Below are 21,174 nucleotides of genomic sequence, written 5' to 3' on the forward strand. Positions count from 1 at the left end.
TCTATTCTATTTACTGCTCTTGTCCCATTTATTCAGGATTAGCCATCACAAATCATGTATGTTTTATTGGCAGCTAGTAAGTGAAAAGACTCAAATCACATTTCCACTGTTTCTGAGAAATTCACACCTTCCTATTTTATTTTACTTCTGGCGAAGGTCTGATGTTGTGTATATACTAGAGTTCTATTAAAAAAGGCTTTTGAATTTGGAGTAGCCCAGGAAATGTACTCTTCCAAAGTTGTTGCCGAAACCACAAGCGCAGACGTGAACGATGAAGTCTTTCACACCTATGGTCCACATACATTCTGTTATTGAATTTGGGCCAAGTATTGTATTGGGCAAAGTGTCCTTTAAGAATTCCTAGGGCTTTTTATTTCAAAGACAGGTGAGATTTCTGCCTGCATCTGCTCCCAGTCTGTCTTGTTGCAGAGTGTCTGCATCAGAACCTGCTCTGGGCATGCCAGGGTGAAATCGGTGGATGTGCTTTGAATATGTTCTTGGAGAGCTTGAACGGTGTTATAAAACTTTTCTGGAAAGTTCTTCGTCCATATTGTAGGTACTTGACCACAGTTTGCCAACTACTCTACCACTTGTGGAGGCTTCTAAGAATGATGTGGCCCTGAGTACTCTTCCAGTGTTGAAGTTTTCCTAAGGATTCCAGGTAGTGGATGGAACAAAAAGGGGTGCTAAAAGGAGATGTACTGTTTACAGTCAAAATCAATTGACCTTCTCATCTATCTTAGAGCCATACTGAATGGTTTTTGAACACCACATTGTTGTCTTGGCATGGTGAAGTGTTTACTCTTCCTCTCATCAGTGTTTAATTTGGGAATATGTGTGCCCTCACAATATGACTACATATGAACAGTATACAGCGTCCAATCTTTGTATCTTTCTTTCTGCAGAATTGCTTAGAAAATTAACAAGCTCTTCCTCACTTCCTTGTCTTCCCAACAGCTGGCATCACAGTCTTGGTTATTTCCTTTTCTTTTCAGTGGCTGAATAAGAGGTGGATTTGTACAAGTGTCAGAGTGAACACCTTTCTTTTGTTTTAAAATTGCTAGCCTCTTTCCCAAACATACAGGATATTTAGGCATGTGAGAACATTGAGATACTGTTTGCATTTTTTTCAATGAGAAATTCTCACTGTTTTGCATCTCTAAAGCAAATACTTGGCGTATGCCGTAGCTTGGATTTAGGTCAAGAACTGTAACGCCTCAGGCAATTTTGACCTATTGCATTGAATCTGTTAAACAACTGACTAAATTGTACATATCTTTGGTTAATGTGACCCTCAGGTAGTCGATTGGATTGAGCAAACTGGAGCAGTGCCTGACGTGCTGCTAGTTCGCAAACCTGCTCATCTGCCCCAGGGAAGCAGTAAACAAATACTGTGCAGTCAACAAATAAATAAGGTAGTGGAGCTTGATCCTGTCTTTAAGGCACAACTTCAGGCCTGTCTTCCTCCCTACCCCCTCTGAACATCCAAAATTAACTAAACTTAGAAATGAAGTCTTATTTTCTTTTCTTATTTTCTCATTGAAAGTTATGTTCTAGTAGATTCGTTTTTTTTGTATTGTTATTGTACCCTGCCGTTCTGCTTGCCTAGACCTGTTGTATAGTTCTATTACATGTTTGAAAGACAGTGTTTTTTCTCTTCTCCATTTTCTTTACCTGTTCCTTATTTAGCACTGTGCATCTGGTTAGAGGTCACTATTTTTTTTTCTTTTCTCTACTGCAGGAACAAGCATTTCATTTCCTTTTTCTGTAACTAAATGGATCTGACTCCACTCTAATAATAATTGATTATGTCTGTCCTTTTAGCTTCCACCTTATTCATTTGAACTGATATTTGAAATTGTAAGATTTTCTCAGTAGCAACAGAAAGTATACAATAAAATGAGTAGATCCTCTCTTACAGGTATAAATAATGTCTACTTCGTGCAACACTAAGACTATTCATTTTAATGTGGAACAGAACTTTTTTAAGAACAACATTTTGATTTTTTAGGTGGCTGTCATGATGATGTTTAATTATTTTTCAAAATACCTGAAGGATGACAATGTTTCAATTGCTGCTGTATTGTTATGATACTGGGGTTTTATATATTAATCCATGGGAACACTGGGAATGGCTTAAAAATATTGGGCATTGCAGCGTTCTGATTGCAAAAAGACTAACAGGCATTTTTGTATCATCTGTCAATGAGTTCCAAATTTTAGATCTAGCTCTTGTCCTTGAGGGGAGGGAGGTACTTCGAGGTAGTCTAGACCAGTTTTCATTCACAGTCCTGCACAGCAGAGCAGCCCTTTAAGTGAGAGTGTGCTCTGATTGTTTTGTGTACAAATAGAATGGTGCATGTAAATAGTTTGTTCTCAGTGTCTTGCTTTGCTGGATAATGAACACATTACCTTCTCATCCATCACACATAGTGTTCACATCCAACTTATCTCAGGTATGCAACTGCACATGTAGAAACTCTTGTGGTAGAATTTGAGTGCAGCATCACTCCTTAGAGCACCAGCTTGTACAGCAGAAGCTTTTCACTGTAGCATTTTGCTGAGCAGCTGTGCCATAATATATCAAATTAATGGGGCTCCTTTGTTTCTGCTTATTATCACAAGTCTGGAATAAAGACGGGATTGTTTTATTTATTTCGTGCCAGACCAGGCTGCTTCATGATGAAAGGGGAGAATGGGATAAAAAATAAAAATGGGAAGAAAAATAAAGACGGAGGCAACCTTATAAACTAGCAGTCAACAGTAGCAGTTTGGGAGTATTGGCAGTCAGTGTGTAGTGATTACATTCCACATACCAACAGAGTTTGGTCACCTCTGAAAGATCTTAAAGCCTTTTGTTTGCTGTATCTTCTTATTAGTGTAATGTTGGAGTAGTCCTGAAAAAACAGATTGCCCCTTCAGACTGCATGCTGTGCCTCATCTGTATACTTTCTGTTAGGAGTCAAAATAATTATTATGCAGTCTGGTAATTACTTTGCACTTAGGCAAGGGTTTAGTCTAATGGACAAGATAGCCTTCTTTGCATAGCTAGAGCTGGCAAAACTGAGGTAATGCATATCTCCTGTACCTACATCTTAAACTAGTCTTTTGTTGCTTAGTACTAATTAGAATTGAGAAGCTCTAAATCTTGTGTGGATTTTCATACAATTACACCTGGTATTTATTTTTCCCCTAAACCAAAACCCATGAAAATGTAGAATTAATTTGTGGCTCCATTGGAGTTGCAAGTCTGTAGTAAGATCATTGGGAAGTGACCTGAATTCTGAAAGTGTTCATGAACTATCCAGCAAATTTGGATAGCAGTATGACATTACATGGTAGAAATGTGTTCTGTACTATGCCATTCCTCATCTGCTTTTTTTGAGGAAGGGGTTAGCAACGTTTTTCTGCAGTGAGAGCCTTTATTCCTGAGGGATGAGTGCCTTTTCTCTACTTAAATTTGTGATTTAGTCTGTATGCAAAATGAGGTGAGAGCACGTATATAATTTTGCAGGTGTGAAAAGATAATAAGCATATGTGAAGCTTCACTAAACTGTCATTAAACATAATTTCATAATGTTGAAATGCTACCTTCATTTGGTGTGATAGTAAGGTACCTCCGTTTAAATTCTGTCCTTCCTGCGTGTAACATGCTGGTGGCTGTTGGTAATCTCTCGTTCTGTGTCTTCTACTCAAGTCCAGGTTTTACCAATCTCCTTGTTGGTGTTTCATCTTCCAGGTCATGCAGATAGTTTAGCAGATTGTTCTTTGATAAATGCTTTTATTCTGGGCATGAACTTGATTAAAATCTTCATCATGTAGAGCTTAAGTAATCTTTGTTTCTCCTTAGTTAATTTGCATAACCTCCCCTTCTGTCTCCCTTACTCAGCACGTTTGAGGTAGGTCGCTGTGCGTTGCCCAGGCATGTCCTAGCGAGCAGTGCATCTAGAGTTTAGCTTCAATATAAGTGTTAATTCACAGAACATCTATCGAAGAGAAACAAATTGGATACTGGCATGTCTTGATAGGTGACCAGATCAAATTAGTTTGCTTCAATCTGTTTGTAGAAATTTGCTACAGTAAATGGGCTTAAGGAGATCTGAGGAATATCTGGTCCATGTTTGGCATAGACAGAGTGGAAAATGAATCATAGAATGGCTCGGGTTGGAAGGGACTTTAAAGATCACCCAGTTCCAACTCCCCTGCCATAGGCAGGGATGTTGCCCTCTAGATCGGATTGCTCAGGGCTTCATCCAGCATGGTCTTGAACACGTCCAGGAATGGGGCAAATGAACTGAAATTTTATTTTTGGGGTGCTAAAAATTCTCAATAGTCCAAAATCAGTTTAATTTTCATCCAGGAGAATAAAGTGTACAGATAAATGTTTTCATGAACTAGTGTTAATTATCCTGGGCGTTAGAACTTCAATACTGTGTACTAAGTTCCAGTGTACTGCATTGTCTTTACTTTTTTTCTTCACTCTGGAAAATGTATGTGACTATCCAATATAATTTTTTTTTAACAATGTGAGAATTATTCTTACAGTGTTGTTCATTAATTGGGCCTTTCCATGTAAATCACCTAGATCGCTGGAGTTCAGCTGCATCTTCACGTTTTACAACTTCCTTAAGATTCTGTTTAATTTGGTACTTCTAAAAAGCCACAGTGCTTTTCAAAGTCATGATGTCAGTTTAAGTCTGTTTTACGTTTTATCAAATATTCCAAATGAGAGACATCCCGACTTGTGCCACTTCATGATTAAAGTTTTGTTTAATATGGCCTCCACATGCCAATAAACCCATCAAATGGTTGTTACTGGATTGTTGTTATATATTGATAAATGTCTGATTATGGAGATTTCAGAATATTTCTTTTTAAAAACTGTCTTGAAGTACGTGACATTTGAAAAGTAAGATTCCCTACTCCTCATGTTAGATATTTCTCTGTGGTGATAGCTGTTATTAAAGCAATCATACTTTATGGAGCTACAGACACAACTTGGTTTTAAAACTTCAGTCATGAAAACATTATTGTCATCAATGATTATTCCTAAGCCTTATGCAAAGAACAGGTTGTTTAAACATTTTGTCAGGATTCAAAGTGTTTACTTAATTTGCAACAAGTTCATATTGCATGTGCAGTAGCCTTACTGTAAAGGTTGAGCCCTTAGCTCTTGTTTATCCCTGGATTAAAGATTTTGAATGAGGGTTTTGAGGATTTCTGAGGGGTGGTACTTTTTCCTAGCCAAACTAGTCATCAAAAGCACAGGAGCTTACTCCTTCACCTTTTAAAAAAAAAAAAAAAGCTTTCAGAAACCGCTTAAATTTGTGTTCTGTCATAATTGAACACAGTCTGAATTCTCACACTTCCTTGTTCAGACTTGCTGCAGTATCTCTTCAGTGATACTTGAAATTTTTCCAAAAATATTGTGTTCCTACTTCATGATTTTGTATATTTGACAATGTTCTTTTAAAACGTGTGCATGATGTGATGTTCAGCAGTACTCATTCTGATTGCAATGCTTTGACTTCTTGGGTTTTATGTGAATTTGCTGAAGTACATTCATACTTCCTTGGTTTTTAATTACTCTTTTTTATGTGCTGAAAATAAACCTGTAACATCCTGTTGTGGACTTTGGATTTGAACCAGTGCTAAAAAGAAAGTTTAACGGGTGTTCTTTTGAAGGAAAAAAAAATAAAATAAAGACTGCTATAAGATAAGAACATCTGCAGAAATTGATACTCATCTGACCTAAGGGACTTCACTGTGGAGTCAGCACTATTAACACATTTTTATACTTACTGAAAGAACTTTAAATAGTCTAGGAGTTTGTTTTGTATCTTTATACCTAATACAAATACTTCACGGGTTTCGTGTATTGGAGAGGAAAAAGGAAATATATTTTAACACCTTCTTTCCTGAGTATATCATATTGGAAAGATTTTAATGACATAAAAACATTCATTTATTTTTATTTTCGATTACACTAAGTCACCAGAGTCTTTTTAAATGATTGAAGATACTAGTGGCTCTAATTATTCTGCTGCTTTAAAAAATAAAGTGTCCTGGGCCTCAAGACAAACACCATATAAGTTAAATAAGATCTTTTAGTACTTGTAACAACATCAGTTTAAAGTCTTGTTTCTAGTAAGATTAAAATGGAAAATGCTGATGGTTGGTATAAATATCTAGTCTGTTTAGCTGTTGCTGTGCCATGTAAGGGTGTTGTTAGTAACACAGCCATTCAGTTATTGCGATGACCATGTACTTGTGTGGGAACTCAATGTAAAGTCTGCTCGGTAAATAGCTGTATTTTGTAAATCTCCTTTCATCCACAGCAGTCAAATCAAGCCTGAGCAAGCATGATTATTATTGACACAATTTTACTTCCATAGTGATTAGCATTTTACAGACAGTTTCTTAATATAGCACCATTTCAATTTGATGGAATATCACCCAGTAATACCCTAACTATATACATCCCATTACGTTTTTATAAATTATGGACTTAGATAAAGTTCGAGCTTTAATTACGTGCTGTAGGTAAAAATAGTAAGAAGCAGAACTGAAAATGGAGCTGATAAATTTCTTCAACACAATCCTCCTTACTTGCTCCAGTGTTCTGCAAATGAAAGAGGTTTAAGGATATAATTCCTAATATTCGTTATCCTTTAATTGGGTGAAGGTACAAATTAATAAGTGTAGGCATCTGTTCACATTTAGTTAAATGAGTGAAGCTGCTTATTGCCATTGGCCAAAAATATAGTCTAATACTTAGGTATTTTAATAGTTAAATATTAGTTTTACAATCATTCCAGTTAGCATGAGAAACTCCTAGTTATTATGATTAAATTACAAAAAAGAAGTGGTAGAAATTTTTGTTAGTTATGTTTCCAGTGAGAAATCAGTGATCTGACAAGATTCTGCTGGGTCATGCCTAGGCAAGTAACTATTACTCTATAAGCACTATTCCATAAGACTACTTAAAAATTAAAAAAAAAAAAAAAAAAAAAAAAAAAGAAAGACTGAGACAGTATAGGATTTCTCTTTCCATGGTAGATTTCTACGTAACAATTCAAATGAATTTAATGAAGGGATGGTTGAACAGAATGCTGAAAATTTGGTGAGACTTCATAAAGCCCTGTATTAACTGAAGGAGAGATTTGGGTATAAATGAGCAGAGCCTAGAAACCCTCTGGTATGTATAGCATGTTCCTTTTTTAGTCTGGCAGGTTGTTCAGTGAACTATGCAGTGACAAAACTAAGATTCACAGAATGATTTATGAAATGGCTCTGGTAGGATTTTTGGGCTTCAGAATTTTCAAGTCGTGAAGGTTAGGTTGGTGGTTAGACTACTAGAGTTGACTGCATGGCATATGGTACCAGTACATGGTCCCTGCTCCAGCAGGGGTTCTGTGACTTTTAGAAAACCTGGGTTCACCCACATAGATTTAGACTTGTAATTGAAGAACTCTGACTAAGAGTCCAGTCATTCTAACCTCCTTGTATGAACAAAAGGGGTATCTCCAGATTGCTTTTTCAGATTTTACAAAAAATGAGTTTTGCCTAGAGAAGTTTTGGATGCCCCATCCCTGGAAGCGTTTATGGCCAGACTGGATAGGGCTTTGAGCAACCTGGTCTAGTGGGAGGTGTCCCTGCCCATGGCAGGGGTGTTGGAATTAAGTGTTCTTTAAGGTCCCTTCCAACCCAATCCACTCTTATGTTTCTATGAAAATTAAGTCCTTTATTGTCAGTTTGTATGGTCATAGAATCATAGAATATGTTGTTTGTATGTATGTGTACAAGCATATGCATGTATATATTTACATATGTTTTATTTATATATATATAGTGGACAATAGGTGCCTAATACCTTATAGAGAATTTATGCTTTTGCTTCTCTTTGTTCACTCCCCCTTTTTATAAAACTAAGATGGAAAAAATTGGATGGATAAAGTTGGAGACCAATTAGGTTTTCATTCTTATTTCCTCTTCAGTATGACAGGAGGGTTCTGATCCATTGGCTGTCTCCCGAATAAGAGAGATTCTTTGTGTTAGAGGAAATTATAGTGATGTTAAAAAAAAAAAAAAAAAAAAAAGCCACATCTGCAGAAAATGTGTTGTTTTTAATTACTGTCAACTCATTTAATCTGTGCTTCCTGTCACCCACTTCTTTTTCCATTTATATGTGTGAGGGAAACACAAAACTCTAAAATGATGAAAATAAGAAACCTCTCTTTCTGGACATTGCATTTAAAAGCAAACACTAGTGAAAAGTTGGAACAAGTTCTGGCATGTAATTTGATGGCTGTTGTTGCTGCTGGGTATAGAACACTTGATTTATACACGTATCAGATATGCAAGCAATACTCTTGTATTTCAGTGGAACAATTTTGTAACTCACAGAACAGTGCATGTGCTTGTAGTACAGTTTTGTAATGTATGTAATAATCTAGTTCCTCTGAATATCATCAGAACCCTGAATTTTGTATTGATCAACAAGTAGTTGAACACGCTCATTAGATTTATAGTTTGCACATTATGGCTAACCCAGCATGCTGTGACCAATTTAGAGCATCTGTTTCATGGAGAACCCAATTATTCTAGTTTTATTAATTTGACCGTTTTAATTATAGTTATTTTGTGCTGGTTTTAATAGTTTTACAGTGCTCTAACTCCAAAAATGTTTAAATTTAGTGGCATAAAGTACATATCCATGACCAATTCTAATAATCTTAGTTAGATATGCTTTATTAACTTCACTCCTAGTCATTGAAGTGACAGTTACTAGAGAGGAGACATTCAGATGCCTAACCACAGATGTATCTTAAGATGTCAAAGTAGCATTCTGTCTGAGACCACCTAGACCTTTATAATTTTTAAACTTACTTGTACGGCTTTTCAGAATATGTATTTGTTGGTAGTTAAGGTAAAACCAGAAAACTATTTTATGATCTTAATATTTCTTATCCATCACCATTTCTTGCTGTGATAAATTATAAATTATTTGGTATTTCCTTGCAGAGAGGCTAGTGCTTATTTAAGTAAACAGCTCAATAAGCTATAAGCCATATTTCATATATGATACAAAGGCATTGTCTGTCTAGAAAATGAATTATCTAATGTGGTAGCAGAAAGAATTGTCATGTTTTTCTGTCCTGATTAGAGTTTTGTTGTTCCATGAAGAGCTATAGTCCTTTGCAATGAGCCAGAAAAAATATTTTTTTACTTCATGTTACTGTTTACTATACAAGGCGTATTAATACTGCATCACAGCATGTTCCTACTTGGAATCTGATATGTACTGCATTTCTTGTATAACATAGTTTAATCTAGGTATAGGTATAAGCCAGTATATAGTTAGCATTTGTAATAATAAAAATAAATTTGCCTAATTAGATCAAAAAGTTGATTCTTGGATGAACTCAATTTTTGCATGGAAGTGAATATTCAAAATATTGAAAAGAGAATTTCTAATATGGAGAGTTTCTTTTACTTTCTGAGTCTGAATGGATGTAAAATAGGCCAGCAGGGATTTCATCGATGTGTTTTAAAATTTGTGAAAGAAGAAACAGTGAAAAACCTTTCACTTGAATTTAAAAGGAAATATTCAGTGAAGTGAATATAAAAGAGCTCTGTGAGACGTGGAGGAAATGGGAACCGGTGTGCATTGCTTCTGATGCCACACCTTACACCGGGGAACCAGAGGAAGCCATTTGTACTTGAAATAAACCCGCTTCTGGTTGGATGAAAGAAGCTGGTTAAAATGCTGTACAGGAGCCGTACCGAAGGTTCAGGATGTGTTGCTGTGTGTGGGTGATATTTATCTTGCAGCCGTGTAAGGCAAGAATGCTAGTCACGAGTCAGAGTCCCATGGAGAAAGGAATAGTATCACTAAAGAGGGAAAAGGTTGGATTTTTTTGTCTGAGGATCCAGGAATAAGTTTGATCGCATAGTGACAATTTCAAGATCTGTCTGTAAAACATACCTCTTAAGATGATGCTAAAAGCAGTCTTGAGTGATCTTGGTTGTAAAAAATGAAAAGAAAGCAGGAAGTCTTTGTGCTGTGCAAAACATTTCACTGTTATGGTAGGGTAGAGGGAAGTGCGAACATTTCGCTTCTTACAAAGTGCTAGCTTTGTCAGGCATTTATAGTTATTTTCCTCACTTCTTACAAAGTGCTAGCTTTGTTAGGCATTTATTTTCCTGCTGTGTTGCAAGATCAAAATGCAGCTGTTCTCAATAATATGCATTTATACTGTTAAGTATATTTTCCTGCAAAGTCATTATAATTGAAGAATGTGGATAAATGATGTGTTACAGTACTGTCTCCTGCAGGAGGGAGATGCTGGCTTTTATGTGCCCTGCATATAGGTTTGGTATGGCCATGGAAGTCTTATGAAAGGCCGCCAGGAGCACCAACTGTGGCTGTTTCATTCCTTTGCTTTTAAGAAAGGAATTGTCATTTGTTTTCTTTGAAGAAGGATTTATTTTTTTCATGTGCTTGTGAAAATACAGGTTTTAAAAATAATTAGAAACCCTTGTGGAAATAAAAATGTATATGTGTATAGAGAGCATATTTAGGTAATTTTAAGAAAAAGTGAACTTAAAGTTACTACTATGGAGAACATTTTGGAGAACATTTTACCTGAGTTTTAAGCATATTAATCCCTCTCTTCCTCTGTGTTCCTCTAATTCCATATATGATTCAAGCATAGGGCTGCTACATATGTATAATGATGTCACTATATAGGTAAGGATACTATCCTGTATGTAAAGGAGAAGAAATCAGAGTGAAATCTTAACTTCATCTTTATAGTAACTTCATCAGAGGTGTTTCATTCATCTATAATATCTGCTTTCCAAAGCTCAAACTAGAAAAGAGTAAGAAAAGCCAAAGATATGGGGTGTGTGTGTGTAAGCGTGATGTACTACTAAAGAAACAGAGAAAAGATATTTGTTTTTAAAGTTTTGTTTCTAAATCGCATTTTGAATTGTCTTCATATTTTCCATCAACCAGGTTTTCTTTCTCACGTGAATTCTCAGCACTGGTTTTACAGTTCTATCTTTTTAGGGTTTGTTGATGTTGGATTAGATCATTGTTTCACTTGCTTCTAACTTTGGTGATTACAGAATGGAGGTTTTCAGATTTATAATCTTAATTCTTAAGATTCTTTATTCTTAATTTTCAGATTATAATCTTAATTCTTGGATTTCCCATTTTCTGAATGCCTGTTTTGTGATCTTGTTTTGCTGCCATGTGGGTGCAGAGCAGTTCACACAGTGTTCATTTCATTTTGCCTTAGATTGTTGGTTGCCAAGTCAGAAGAGAGCCACCTATGTCTACTGAACGGTACACTCGTTGGATCAATAATCTGACTGAAGAACAGCTTCTTACACAGGTATTCTTATTTCAGCCGTGACTGAAATTATGGCAGAAAAATACAGCGAGAAGTTTATTTCGTTATTTATTTTTTGATGTTCATTAGCAACGCTTGATAGTTCACCAAGATAATCAGTTTTTTATAATTTAAATGCTAGACGTTTAAGTAAGAGAAATGTTTTTGGTACATATGATCACTATGTAATGATGACTTCACGCTAAGTGAGATTGAAGCTTTCAGTTTGAGGTTCAGAGTGAGCCTCACTTTTCTCACTGCTGTCTGTGGTTAAACATATATACTCATGTTCTAATAATTAGTTTAGGGTGTTCATTTTAAAACATATTTAAATACAAAAATAAAAAAAAAATCTTTCTTTAGAAGAGTTTTTTTCTCCATGGGGTTTAGGTACTGACTACTTCTTTATCATTTTAAGTGTTTCTAGAGATCATTTCAAAATAGCAGTTCTTCAGGCATTAAACATAGTGCTCATTGTACATGCTTCTAAGTAAGATGCATCTTGTACGACCGAAGATGACAGTTTTGGCATAAAGAAAGGTTGTTTCGTTAGGCAGGCAGCCAATGCTGAACTAAAAGAGACTTTGGCAAAAACAAGTTAAACTGAAGAAATCAATCCAGCTTGTGGAGGAATGTGTGTGCTGAGTATTATAAGAAATCTAATGGATGGTTAGAAGAAAACATCCCAGCAGGCATTACGATTCAAGTATTTGGGATTGGGTTATGTGATGCTATGGTAGGAAGACATTTGCTTTTGATTTTCCAGGATTTAAGTGGCTGAAAAGATTAACGTATCCATGTTTGTTAGACTTCATTGTAAACTGTGTTGTGTTCCCCATTACCATAGCCCCCAAAGACATACTCAAAGTCTCTGGTATGGTTGTTGTAACACAAGAAGTAATCTGTAGACCTTGTTTTAAAATCAGCAGTGGTATTATGGTTCTCTGTAATTCACCAAATGAAAGTAGTTACAGGAAAACTTACCCAGTGGAATATTTGGAATTGCCTTTGGGCAATTAGAAAAAATTATAGGTTTAAAACCATGAATTTATCATACAGTGGTATCTGGATACACAGTAATAGCACATCACTATATTGTTGAAGGGAAGACAAAGAAACACTAGAGTATGCAATGTAGAAGCTTGTCCTACACAATTTTATGTGTTTATCTGTCTTGAAATGGCCACTGGATGGAGCCTTTAATGAATTAAGCCAGAAATTTAAAAAAGTACCCTAATTTTGAGATTACGTAGAGTCCAGTCAGTTGAGGGGTGCAAAATGAAAACTAGTTTTAAGATGGGGTTGCAAGTTGTCTGGAAGAAATTTTCTGGTGTACTGCTTCTGATAGTAAGGTATAAATTCAGTGACCTGGGAATTCCTGTGCAGTCTTATGTGCCTCCAAATATCTCTTGAAGACTTAACCAAACAACATGTGCAATCCATTATTTTTATGTATGATTTAGATTCACACATTTTACAACTAGATAAGGAATTTTGGAAAATATATTGGGACAGAAACTAGAAGGCTGCATAACAGAACATGCTACTTCTTGACAGGTTTCTAAACAAGATGAGATTTGTATAATCACTCTGTTTACGTGTTCCTGTTTTGTATTTGAACCTGTTACCTGTTCTCCACCAGATTTAACATAGAATTCTTCAAAGACTGTAGGTTTCTCAAAATTTTATGGAAGTGCAAAGCTAAATAGATGAGACTGTACTGCAGCAGCTAGAATTCATATATTAAGCATCACAGAATCCACCTGGACAGAGAATTTAGGTGCTCGGTTATAAGACAAGCTTCAGCTGCAACCCATAATCAACTGTGATGCAAGTCTATATGAAGCTTGGCTTACCTAATTCTGGTGCTAAAAGAACTGCTTGATTTCCAGAGCAGTACATGTTGGCACGTCTCTTCTCCTGCTGCAGTATCCATTCTTCTGATCAAAAATTCAGGTAGGGATGTAATTATTTTGCTTTTTCTTGACTTAAAGTATAGGTAGGTGGAGGAACTGGGAGTAAAAACTATTTCAGCTGTTCTCTAATGATCAGGATATGAAACAACTGTGTAAGGTTAGGCCTGTGAGGGGGTTGCTCCCTTCATCCTGATAAACCATACATTTAATTTTGGGTTTGCTTTTAAAACTTTTTCAGGAAGTAAGTCCCAAGAAAACTCTCATGATGGGCCTCTGCTGAGGGATTTGTAGAATCCATGGGAGGAGCAGTCCTTCAGGGAATTTGGGAAAATTGGCTTTAATTTACAGCATATTGTCTCCAGCAGTTTCCTGTAGTGAAAGAATGTTCAGCTTTTTTTAGCTGTGTCTGTACTCAGTGCCCAGCTTTTTTTTGCAGTTACTTCTGTTGCATTTCTGTATCATGTACGTGGAAATTATTTGTGCTGTAAATTAGGAAACAGTGACCATTAAGAAAAAAAAGCAGCTGTCAAGATCATGTAATCCCCTATCATAATATTTATGTTATTAATAATATCATGTAGCATTTGATTGCTTTACTAGGCAGTGACTGAAGTCCAGTTTGAAAGAGGTGGGTGGCAACAGATGTTTTGTTAGGTGGTTGAATGGCTTCATATGCTGTGGTGCTGTCTGCTGGTTTTATATTGCTTGAGTCAATACCAGATTTTTGGATCAAATGTCTATACTCTGTCCTCATGCTGAGATCATTCAATGCAAAATGCTTCTAGCATTTTTAACTTTTCTCTTCTCTTAGCCATGGCCTCTTGATGCTTACTCATCCATTAAATGTTTCTCTAAACAATTATACTGTAACATTCCAAAGATACTTTATGGTATGCGTGAAATTTCAGAATATATACCCCAGAGAGTGTGGGGGCGTATAAAAGAGTACAAAGAGAACATGCTAATGTGAAGGCTACTTTTTAAAAGATTAATATTTGCTTTTTAAGGCTATCTTCTGCATGAATTATGAGCAATTAAAGCATACTTTTACACATATATTAATATAAGCCTTAAAATACACAGATACATATATTGATTGACTTGGTATTTTTCTGGTTTTCTGGCCTATAGACCAGAAAGAAATATTTCCTACAGCCCCAGGAAAAAAAAAAAAAAGGTTTAATTGTTTGGTAATTCTTTAGTGAGAGGTACAGAAAGAAAATAAGCAAACAAACATAGATAAATGACTGATTGGATGTTGAAGTAAGTGGAAAAAATACTGATTAAATCTAATCCTACAGGATGTTAGAGTCTGAAATGTGCTTGAAGTTTGATCATGCCCTTGTACACTGGAAATTTTACTGTATTGTGTAAGTAAAAATGTCTAAATGGCTTTAACGTTGGATTAATTGCACAAATATTTATACAAGTAGTTTTTAAGGTTTGTTGCTGACTGTAAGTAACATAGCCAAGTTCACATCCATGTCTGTTAAGTCACTATTTAGGTTAGGTTAATCTCACGGGCAGCCTGTGAAGTATTGTGTTCAGCCTGAAGCATAATTCCATCTGACCTGCCTTTTTTTCCTACCCCCCAAAGACAAAAAATCTCTTTTCTTATGGTTGTTGTTTACTTAGAAGCAGCCAGTGAGCTTTGTTTGGTATGTGAAGAAACTCTTGCAAATCAGAGTGGGCTCCCTGGCTGATAAGACTGGACTGTCATAATTTAGAAAGGTAACAGGTCAAAACGTTGTGATTCTGTATGGCTGTTGTCCACTGTAGCATGTCTGTGTTGCTTCCTGATCCATAGGAACGTTGCACATTGTCTTAGAGCTCTTTGTATAGAATAGGTCTGAAAGTTTTCACAGCTGATTTGTAGCTCTTACCAATAATCTCTCTAGGCCACCTGATAGAAGAATAATACATGTATTTAACCTATTAGAGTTCCATAATGATCACTTTCCTATGCTATTACAGGTGGTTGTGACATTTAGCTAATAGGCTTAAAAGCTGTGCTTCCCAATTTATGACATGTTCCTATTTTAGAATTTTAATTAATGTTAAATAAAAGTTCACACTACAAATCAGGATTTACTACACATATACTCAGTTTGGAAATAGATCCAGCTTTTTGGCTGAGTGGATCACATAGTATGTTCTAAAGGACCATATATCAGGAGCTTTTCCTGAGCACACGGCAGACCTTTTGCATAAATTCCATACACTCAGTATTGCATTGTCTTAGTACATCTCAGCAAGCATCGTTTTACAGTTTCCAAGGAGAGTGAGTGGTCGGGGTGGGTTGTGGCTGGCAGAAAAAACTCGTGCACCTTGCTCCCTGTCTGCCTGGAAGACAGAGCGGCTGGGAGCAGGTTGAGTTGTTGCAGTCCTTCTCAGGAAGCAGACAGGTGAGTAGGGGTGCTGTGTGCTGCACGGCAGAAAGCCCAAAGTGATGGGAGGGAGCTGCACTGCCCTGATAAGGTTCTGCAGCCAAATGGAAGCTGGCACTAACCTGAACTTGGTCTGCTGCACAGTCCCAAAGAGGTAGACGAAGCTGGTCAGAGTAGATTGCAAGCAGGATGCATTTTCCAGACGGGCCACAGATTGAATGTTTCTGGCTTGGAGCATCCATTTTCTTCACCTGCAGACCAGAAAATTCTGACTTTGTAAGTGCTGGGCTTAGTTGTCAGTGTGTCAGAACTGAAATACCAATTGAGATTGCAGTCTGAAAGTGGGTGTATGCAATGCTTCTTGTCCACTGACATTGGTAAAATCTGGAGGCGGACAGAGAGTAAGACTTTCCTACTCTGAAGAATGAATAAAACATGAAAAGGATGATTGATTCCCCCACCCCCCTTTGCATTTGTATAGCTCATTTGTATTTGTTGTCTTTTGATCAAAAGACACTCAACGCTTTCTTGGGCATTTTTTTTTGTCACAGTTTCCTCTTCCTTCATCTGTTTTATCTAAAAATAGCAAAGTCCCTGATGTTTTTCTACTGAGTGATAAAACCTAAATTACAAACTGGTTAAATACAGTAGACTGAATTAGTTTCTATGGGATTAAGCATATACCATATAAGAAAAAAAAAACTGCTTCCTTTTGTGGTTGATCCTTTTTCCCCTCCAAAGGAGAACAAAACAAAGTTGCACAAGCTAGTCAATGTTTATATTTGTGTTAGAAAATGCATGTCAAAGGGGCTCGTGAAGTTTTAGAAAGTTTAATGAGAAGTGGCTTACCCACATCTGTGAACTCAAAGCACAATTAGAACTTCCCAGTGTGGCTTTATGTAAAGGCATCTCAGGGTCAAATATTTCTGAACTTTCAGAAACAGGTTTGCAGTAGTTCAAAACTATACAGATTTTGCATTGTATTAGCAATTTTGCATGAGTTTAAAGGCATACTGCAGAGGATAGTGTTAAAATACTTGTATTTTTCTTCTCATGTTTTGTTTGATGATTTGCATGCATGATTGTGGTTTATAATATATGGCAATACATGAATGCAATAGAGGCATTATAATATAAAAGTAACTTGCAGTACAGTCCTAGAGCATGGTGGATACTTGAATGACAAAAAAAGCATGACTTGCCTTTGGATGTTCAGGTTAAGAAGGTAAAAAAAGAGTTTACCGCTGATTTGAGCTATAATTAGTACCCAGTGATGATCTTGCCCTGTATTTTAAGTAATTATACCAATATGTAATGCGGCATGTTTGCATCCTAAAAAACAGTTTTTATAAAATGCTTGATGGATATGTAACGGCAAATGTAAAGGAAAACTGTCAAGGATTAACTTTTTGGGAATGTATAATTTCTTTTCAAAGCTATAGTTGACATCCATGTCTCCTCAGTGCTTCTGAAAATTAATTTGATAAATAGTGCAATGAGTTAAAATAAAATTAAGGCTTGTTTATTAATGTAGGTCCGCACTTAGGGATGTGGATGAAACCAACTAATAGCTACCAGCTTCTGAATGCTATATTTATTCTTGTTTGATCTTCCATATTTATCCTGTTGATATGTTAGATTACAAATAAATAGTCTTTAAGCTTCACTTTGGGCTTTTATGTCATTGCCTTTTCTAGTTTAAGGGATCTTTACTTTTGTCTAACAGATGAGGGACAAAAAACAGTTTTTTTAAAATGGTAGTTAAAAGTTTGAAATGACTAATCTTTTTTTTTTTTTTAATTTCAAAACAAAAAGTCTACTCCCAATACAAAAGTTTCCAACTAATTTAGTGTTGTTTATTTTTCAATTAGTTCTCCATATGTGAGAACACAGAGCAGATACACCCTTAACTTCCTGTGATTTTGGTTCTTTGAGTTGGAAAATCAAAGTGCTGATTCCACAAAAATGGAAACATTTTTAGTATAGCTTTTAGAGTAATAAAAATAATTGATTCCAAGCATATATTTTTATTGTAATGCAGCTCCCTCTTATAGCCTTATATATATAAGAAAAAAAATATTTATTTCTTCTCTTGCAAGCAGGCACTGAATGGTTTCTCACCTTTCGAAAACTGTGACAGAGCACAAGTTAAGAACACTTTACTTATTATTAGAAAATAACATGCTGTTTTTGGTCTCAGCTTTCAGTGCTAAAAGTATTGGGCAGGATTTTCAGCAGAGCTTGGTAATATTTGGAGTAACTGGAGTGGGTGGGGGTGTGAAAGCATCACTTCCCGTGTTGGATGGTAGATCAAATGGCTGGTTTGACCTATCACAGTCAAGATTCTGCTTCTTAATACTAATTATACTGGCTTTGCTCTGCCATGTTTAACATTTGTCTCTACAGCAGTTCTTGCTGCTTTTTTTTTTTTTTTATACTAATAAAGGAAGTTGAATTTAAAAAGAAATATAACAATATAACCCAACATATCCTTTTCCATTAATGATATATGTTGCACTTATGTTTGGGGTTTTATCTTCCTGTGTCACTAAGAAAGCATATTTTCTTCTAGTCTAACAGCTTTTGAGTGTAAGGATCCAGATTTAATGATCTTTTCAATTTTTGTACTTTTTTTTTTGTTAGCACAAGCATGACCCTTGACTGGGACAAGGGATTTTTATTTTGTTTGTACAGCCTTGGCCAAATGGGCTGTGATTAGAAGTTCTTGAGGTTGAAGTTATTCAAATAAAAAAAATAATAGGCAGCTTTTCAGGGTGTTAGCTTAGATCAGCCATAACCGAACAATATGTCCTTTGTCATACAGAATAGATACTCGTCTATTCATTTGTGCCAATTACATGATCTTAGGGATGATTAGCATATATCTAGTTCCTCAAGATGTAGGAGAGTTGTGTATGCAGCTCACATTTTGAGAACTAGAATGATCACATGTAAAGGAGGTGGAGCAGGCATGTGCTTTGTGGTTAGCAGAAGGATAGTCAAGCGCTGGCCCAAACGGAAATCTGAGCGGTTGCAGTGCATGGGGTGTATAACAAGGAAGGAAACGGTCTTGCATCTGGCTTCTAGTGTAACTGTTGGTCCTTTGCCACCTCTCTGGATGTGTTGGTTTCTATGATGTGGGTGGATTTAACCTTTTGCATCACTCGCAATGACTCTTCTTACAGCACAGAAAGAGGCAGTAGAGGAAAAACGTATGCCTGGCAGATTTATACCTTTCACGTTAAATGCATCATACCTTAATGAAATTAGGAAATCCAATGCTGTTGCTAAATAAGCTGTGATTTCGGAGTAATGCAAATTATAGTGATTTTCAGAGCTACCAAATTAGAAAAAGCAAAATGTTGCCAGACTTTTTTAATTAGATGAATTTGAAGATTTTTTTCCAATATTGTCCATGCCTTTATGCTCTTGAGCCTATTGTTGAATTCTTTCAGAATACGTATTATATATATCTGCCAACATAAAGGATAGGTGTTCAGAAAGTTTGTACAATAAAAGGAATTATTATTTTCAGGAGTATAATTCCTTAACATTCCAGGAGGACTATATTTATTTGGGGTAATTCTTTGCATACATGTACTCTAATAATGTCAGAATGAAATAAATGTAGTGATGAATATACATCTCAGGATTATGATAATTTTACACACGGTTGGAGTCAAATTAAGACAAGCCCTTGCTGTTTAAATAACGATGATGGAAATTTTACTTAAAGTATTTTTTTTAGTCGTTATCATTTTGGAGAGTTTATTCTACCACTAAGGACAAAGTAAGTGTGCTGTCTACGCATTTAGCTTCGTAAACTTGTTAGCTTTTAGAGATTTTAATGTTAGATCTATCTAACTAGGGATTTGATACCAGAATATACTACTAAAAACTGTTAGGTGGGTTCACTTATATAAAAGCAATTTGCATCAGCATAGCTCATAATTACATCTTGATTGCCTAGGACCCATATGAAATAGTACCCATATGCAAATGCAACCCAGTCTCTAGTAGAGAGTTGCACTGATACAATTATACTAAAATAAGTACAAGAAGAAGTCACTGTAGCATAGCTATTTGTTATGTGAATGTATTTCTGCCTCATGTAGCCTGTTGGATTGATGCTATAGTGCAAGAGCTTTAAATTGTTGTTCTAATGTATTTTTTTTTTAAATCTCCATATCTAGTTTGTATCTTACTGTGTAATTATATAAGACAAAAAAGTGATTTCTGGGAATTTAAGTCCTAAACAGAGCAGAGTGACTCTTAATGTGGATACCCTTATTTAACACTGCAACGTGTTACTAAAGCTCCTTCTGCAGCCACTTAGTGCAAACAGCCTTCTATACTAGATTTGCATGGTGTGCCTCTTTTCCTTTTTTTGTCTTATCTCGTGTTCATGTTCTTTATTTTCTCCCTCTGTCATTCCCTGTCCTTCTTAAGCACCTTGTGTAACAAAACAGTAAAATTTCTAGGGCAAAAGCCATCTCCTTGTTCTATGTTAAAAGCTGGCAGAATAGTGTCTGAATTATTGCTGTTATCATGTAATAGCAGTACCCATTATTGTTCTGCCTTCATGAAGGTGAGCAGTGGGGAATATCTTATTTAATTTAAAAGCTGACTTTTTAAAGGCCTTAATTGAAATTTACATACATTCCAGACTTTGATTTGCCACAAACAGCTGAGTTTCTGTAATTTTGGGAGACTTCTGGGCTGTTTGACCAGGTCTCATCTTCTGTTTTGTTTTGTGTGTTCTGAAGCTGTTCACTGTTTTCCACTGCAGGCTTTTGTAATTGGTTGTTGTGGCTGTGACAGCATCCAGCAGCTTCCACTCTCCCACTTCATTCTCAGTTTCAGCTCTTCCCTCAAAGGATTTTGTTTTTCTCGGATGCTGTACAAAAGAGTTACAAATTCACTACGTGCTTGATTACCCATTCATTTTCCAAGAAGCAAATAACTTTATCATTTATTTATTATGAATTACAAATATATCCACCCATGCAAGAAAGTTGCAGATTTAATAATCTTATTCACATTCAGGAGCAAATAGTACAGTATCCATGAATCACTCCGTTTATTGAGTTTCCATAGGTATGTCAGAGTCTCAGGGAAAAAAAGGTGAATTGGTCATCGAGTTGGTAACTGCATTTAAACAGAATTTAATGCTTCTGAGAGGAACCAGACTCTACAAGTCTTCCCGTGTAGTGGACAGATCCATGCTGAGCAGTGCTAAACTAACATGTGCTCGTACACGTTGACACACTTCATTTAGCGTTCTGCCAGGCCAGAAAGGCAACACTGAACCCAAGCTAGCAAGAAATGATCTTACTGTCACAGCACTTATGTCCTGGAAGTTGCAGGCAGATTCTCAGCCCTATTATAATAGGGAACAAGAAAGGGTGGTAAAGAATTCATTAGAGTGGACCTGAATACAGTGTGTGCTTCAAGCAAGACTCTACAAGGACC

The 21,174-nt window shown here is 36.1% G+C and overlaps 1 protein-coding gene across 7 annotated transcripts in view; it reads left to right on the plus strand.

Moving 5' to 3' along the window:
* Nucleotides 1-21,174, plus strand: part of B3GNTL1 (UDP-GlcNAc:betaGal beta-1,3-N-acetylglucosaminyltransferase like 1) — a 128,305-nt gene that overhangs the window by 23,988 nt on the left and 83,143 nt on the right. For 5 of the 7 annotated variants that reach the window (XR_005260234.2, XR_005260235.2, XR_011804132.1 and 2 more), the window contains exon 6: nt 11,307-11,402. Coding sequence is in view for 2 of the 7 variants with exons in the window: in XM_038165608.2 (XP_038021536.1) it covers nt 11,307-11,402 (96 nt within the window). In the remaining 5 variants the exon portion in view is untranslated. Of the gene's footprint in view, nt 1-11,306; nt 11,403-13,220; nt 13,356-14,622; nt 14,686-21,174 lie in introns of those variants that run through there. The other 2 variants (XR_005260237.2, XR_005260239.2) reach the window with 2 other exon arrangements.

Source organism: Anas platyrhynchos, chromosome 19 (assembly GCF_047663525.1).
Source record: "Anas platyrhynchos isolate ZD024472 breed Pekin duck chromosome 19, IASCAAS_PekinDuck_T2T, whole genome shotgun sequence".
Classification (NCBI taxonomy): domain Eukaryota; kingdom Metazoa; phylum Chordata; class Aves; order Anseriformes; family Anatidae; genus Anas; species Anas platyrhynchos.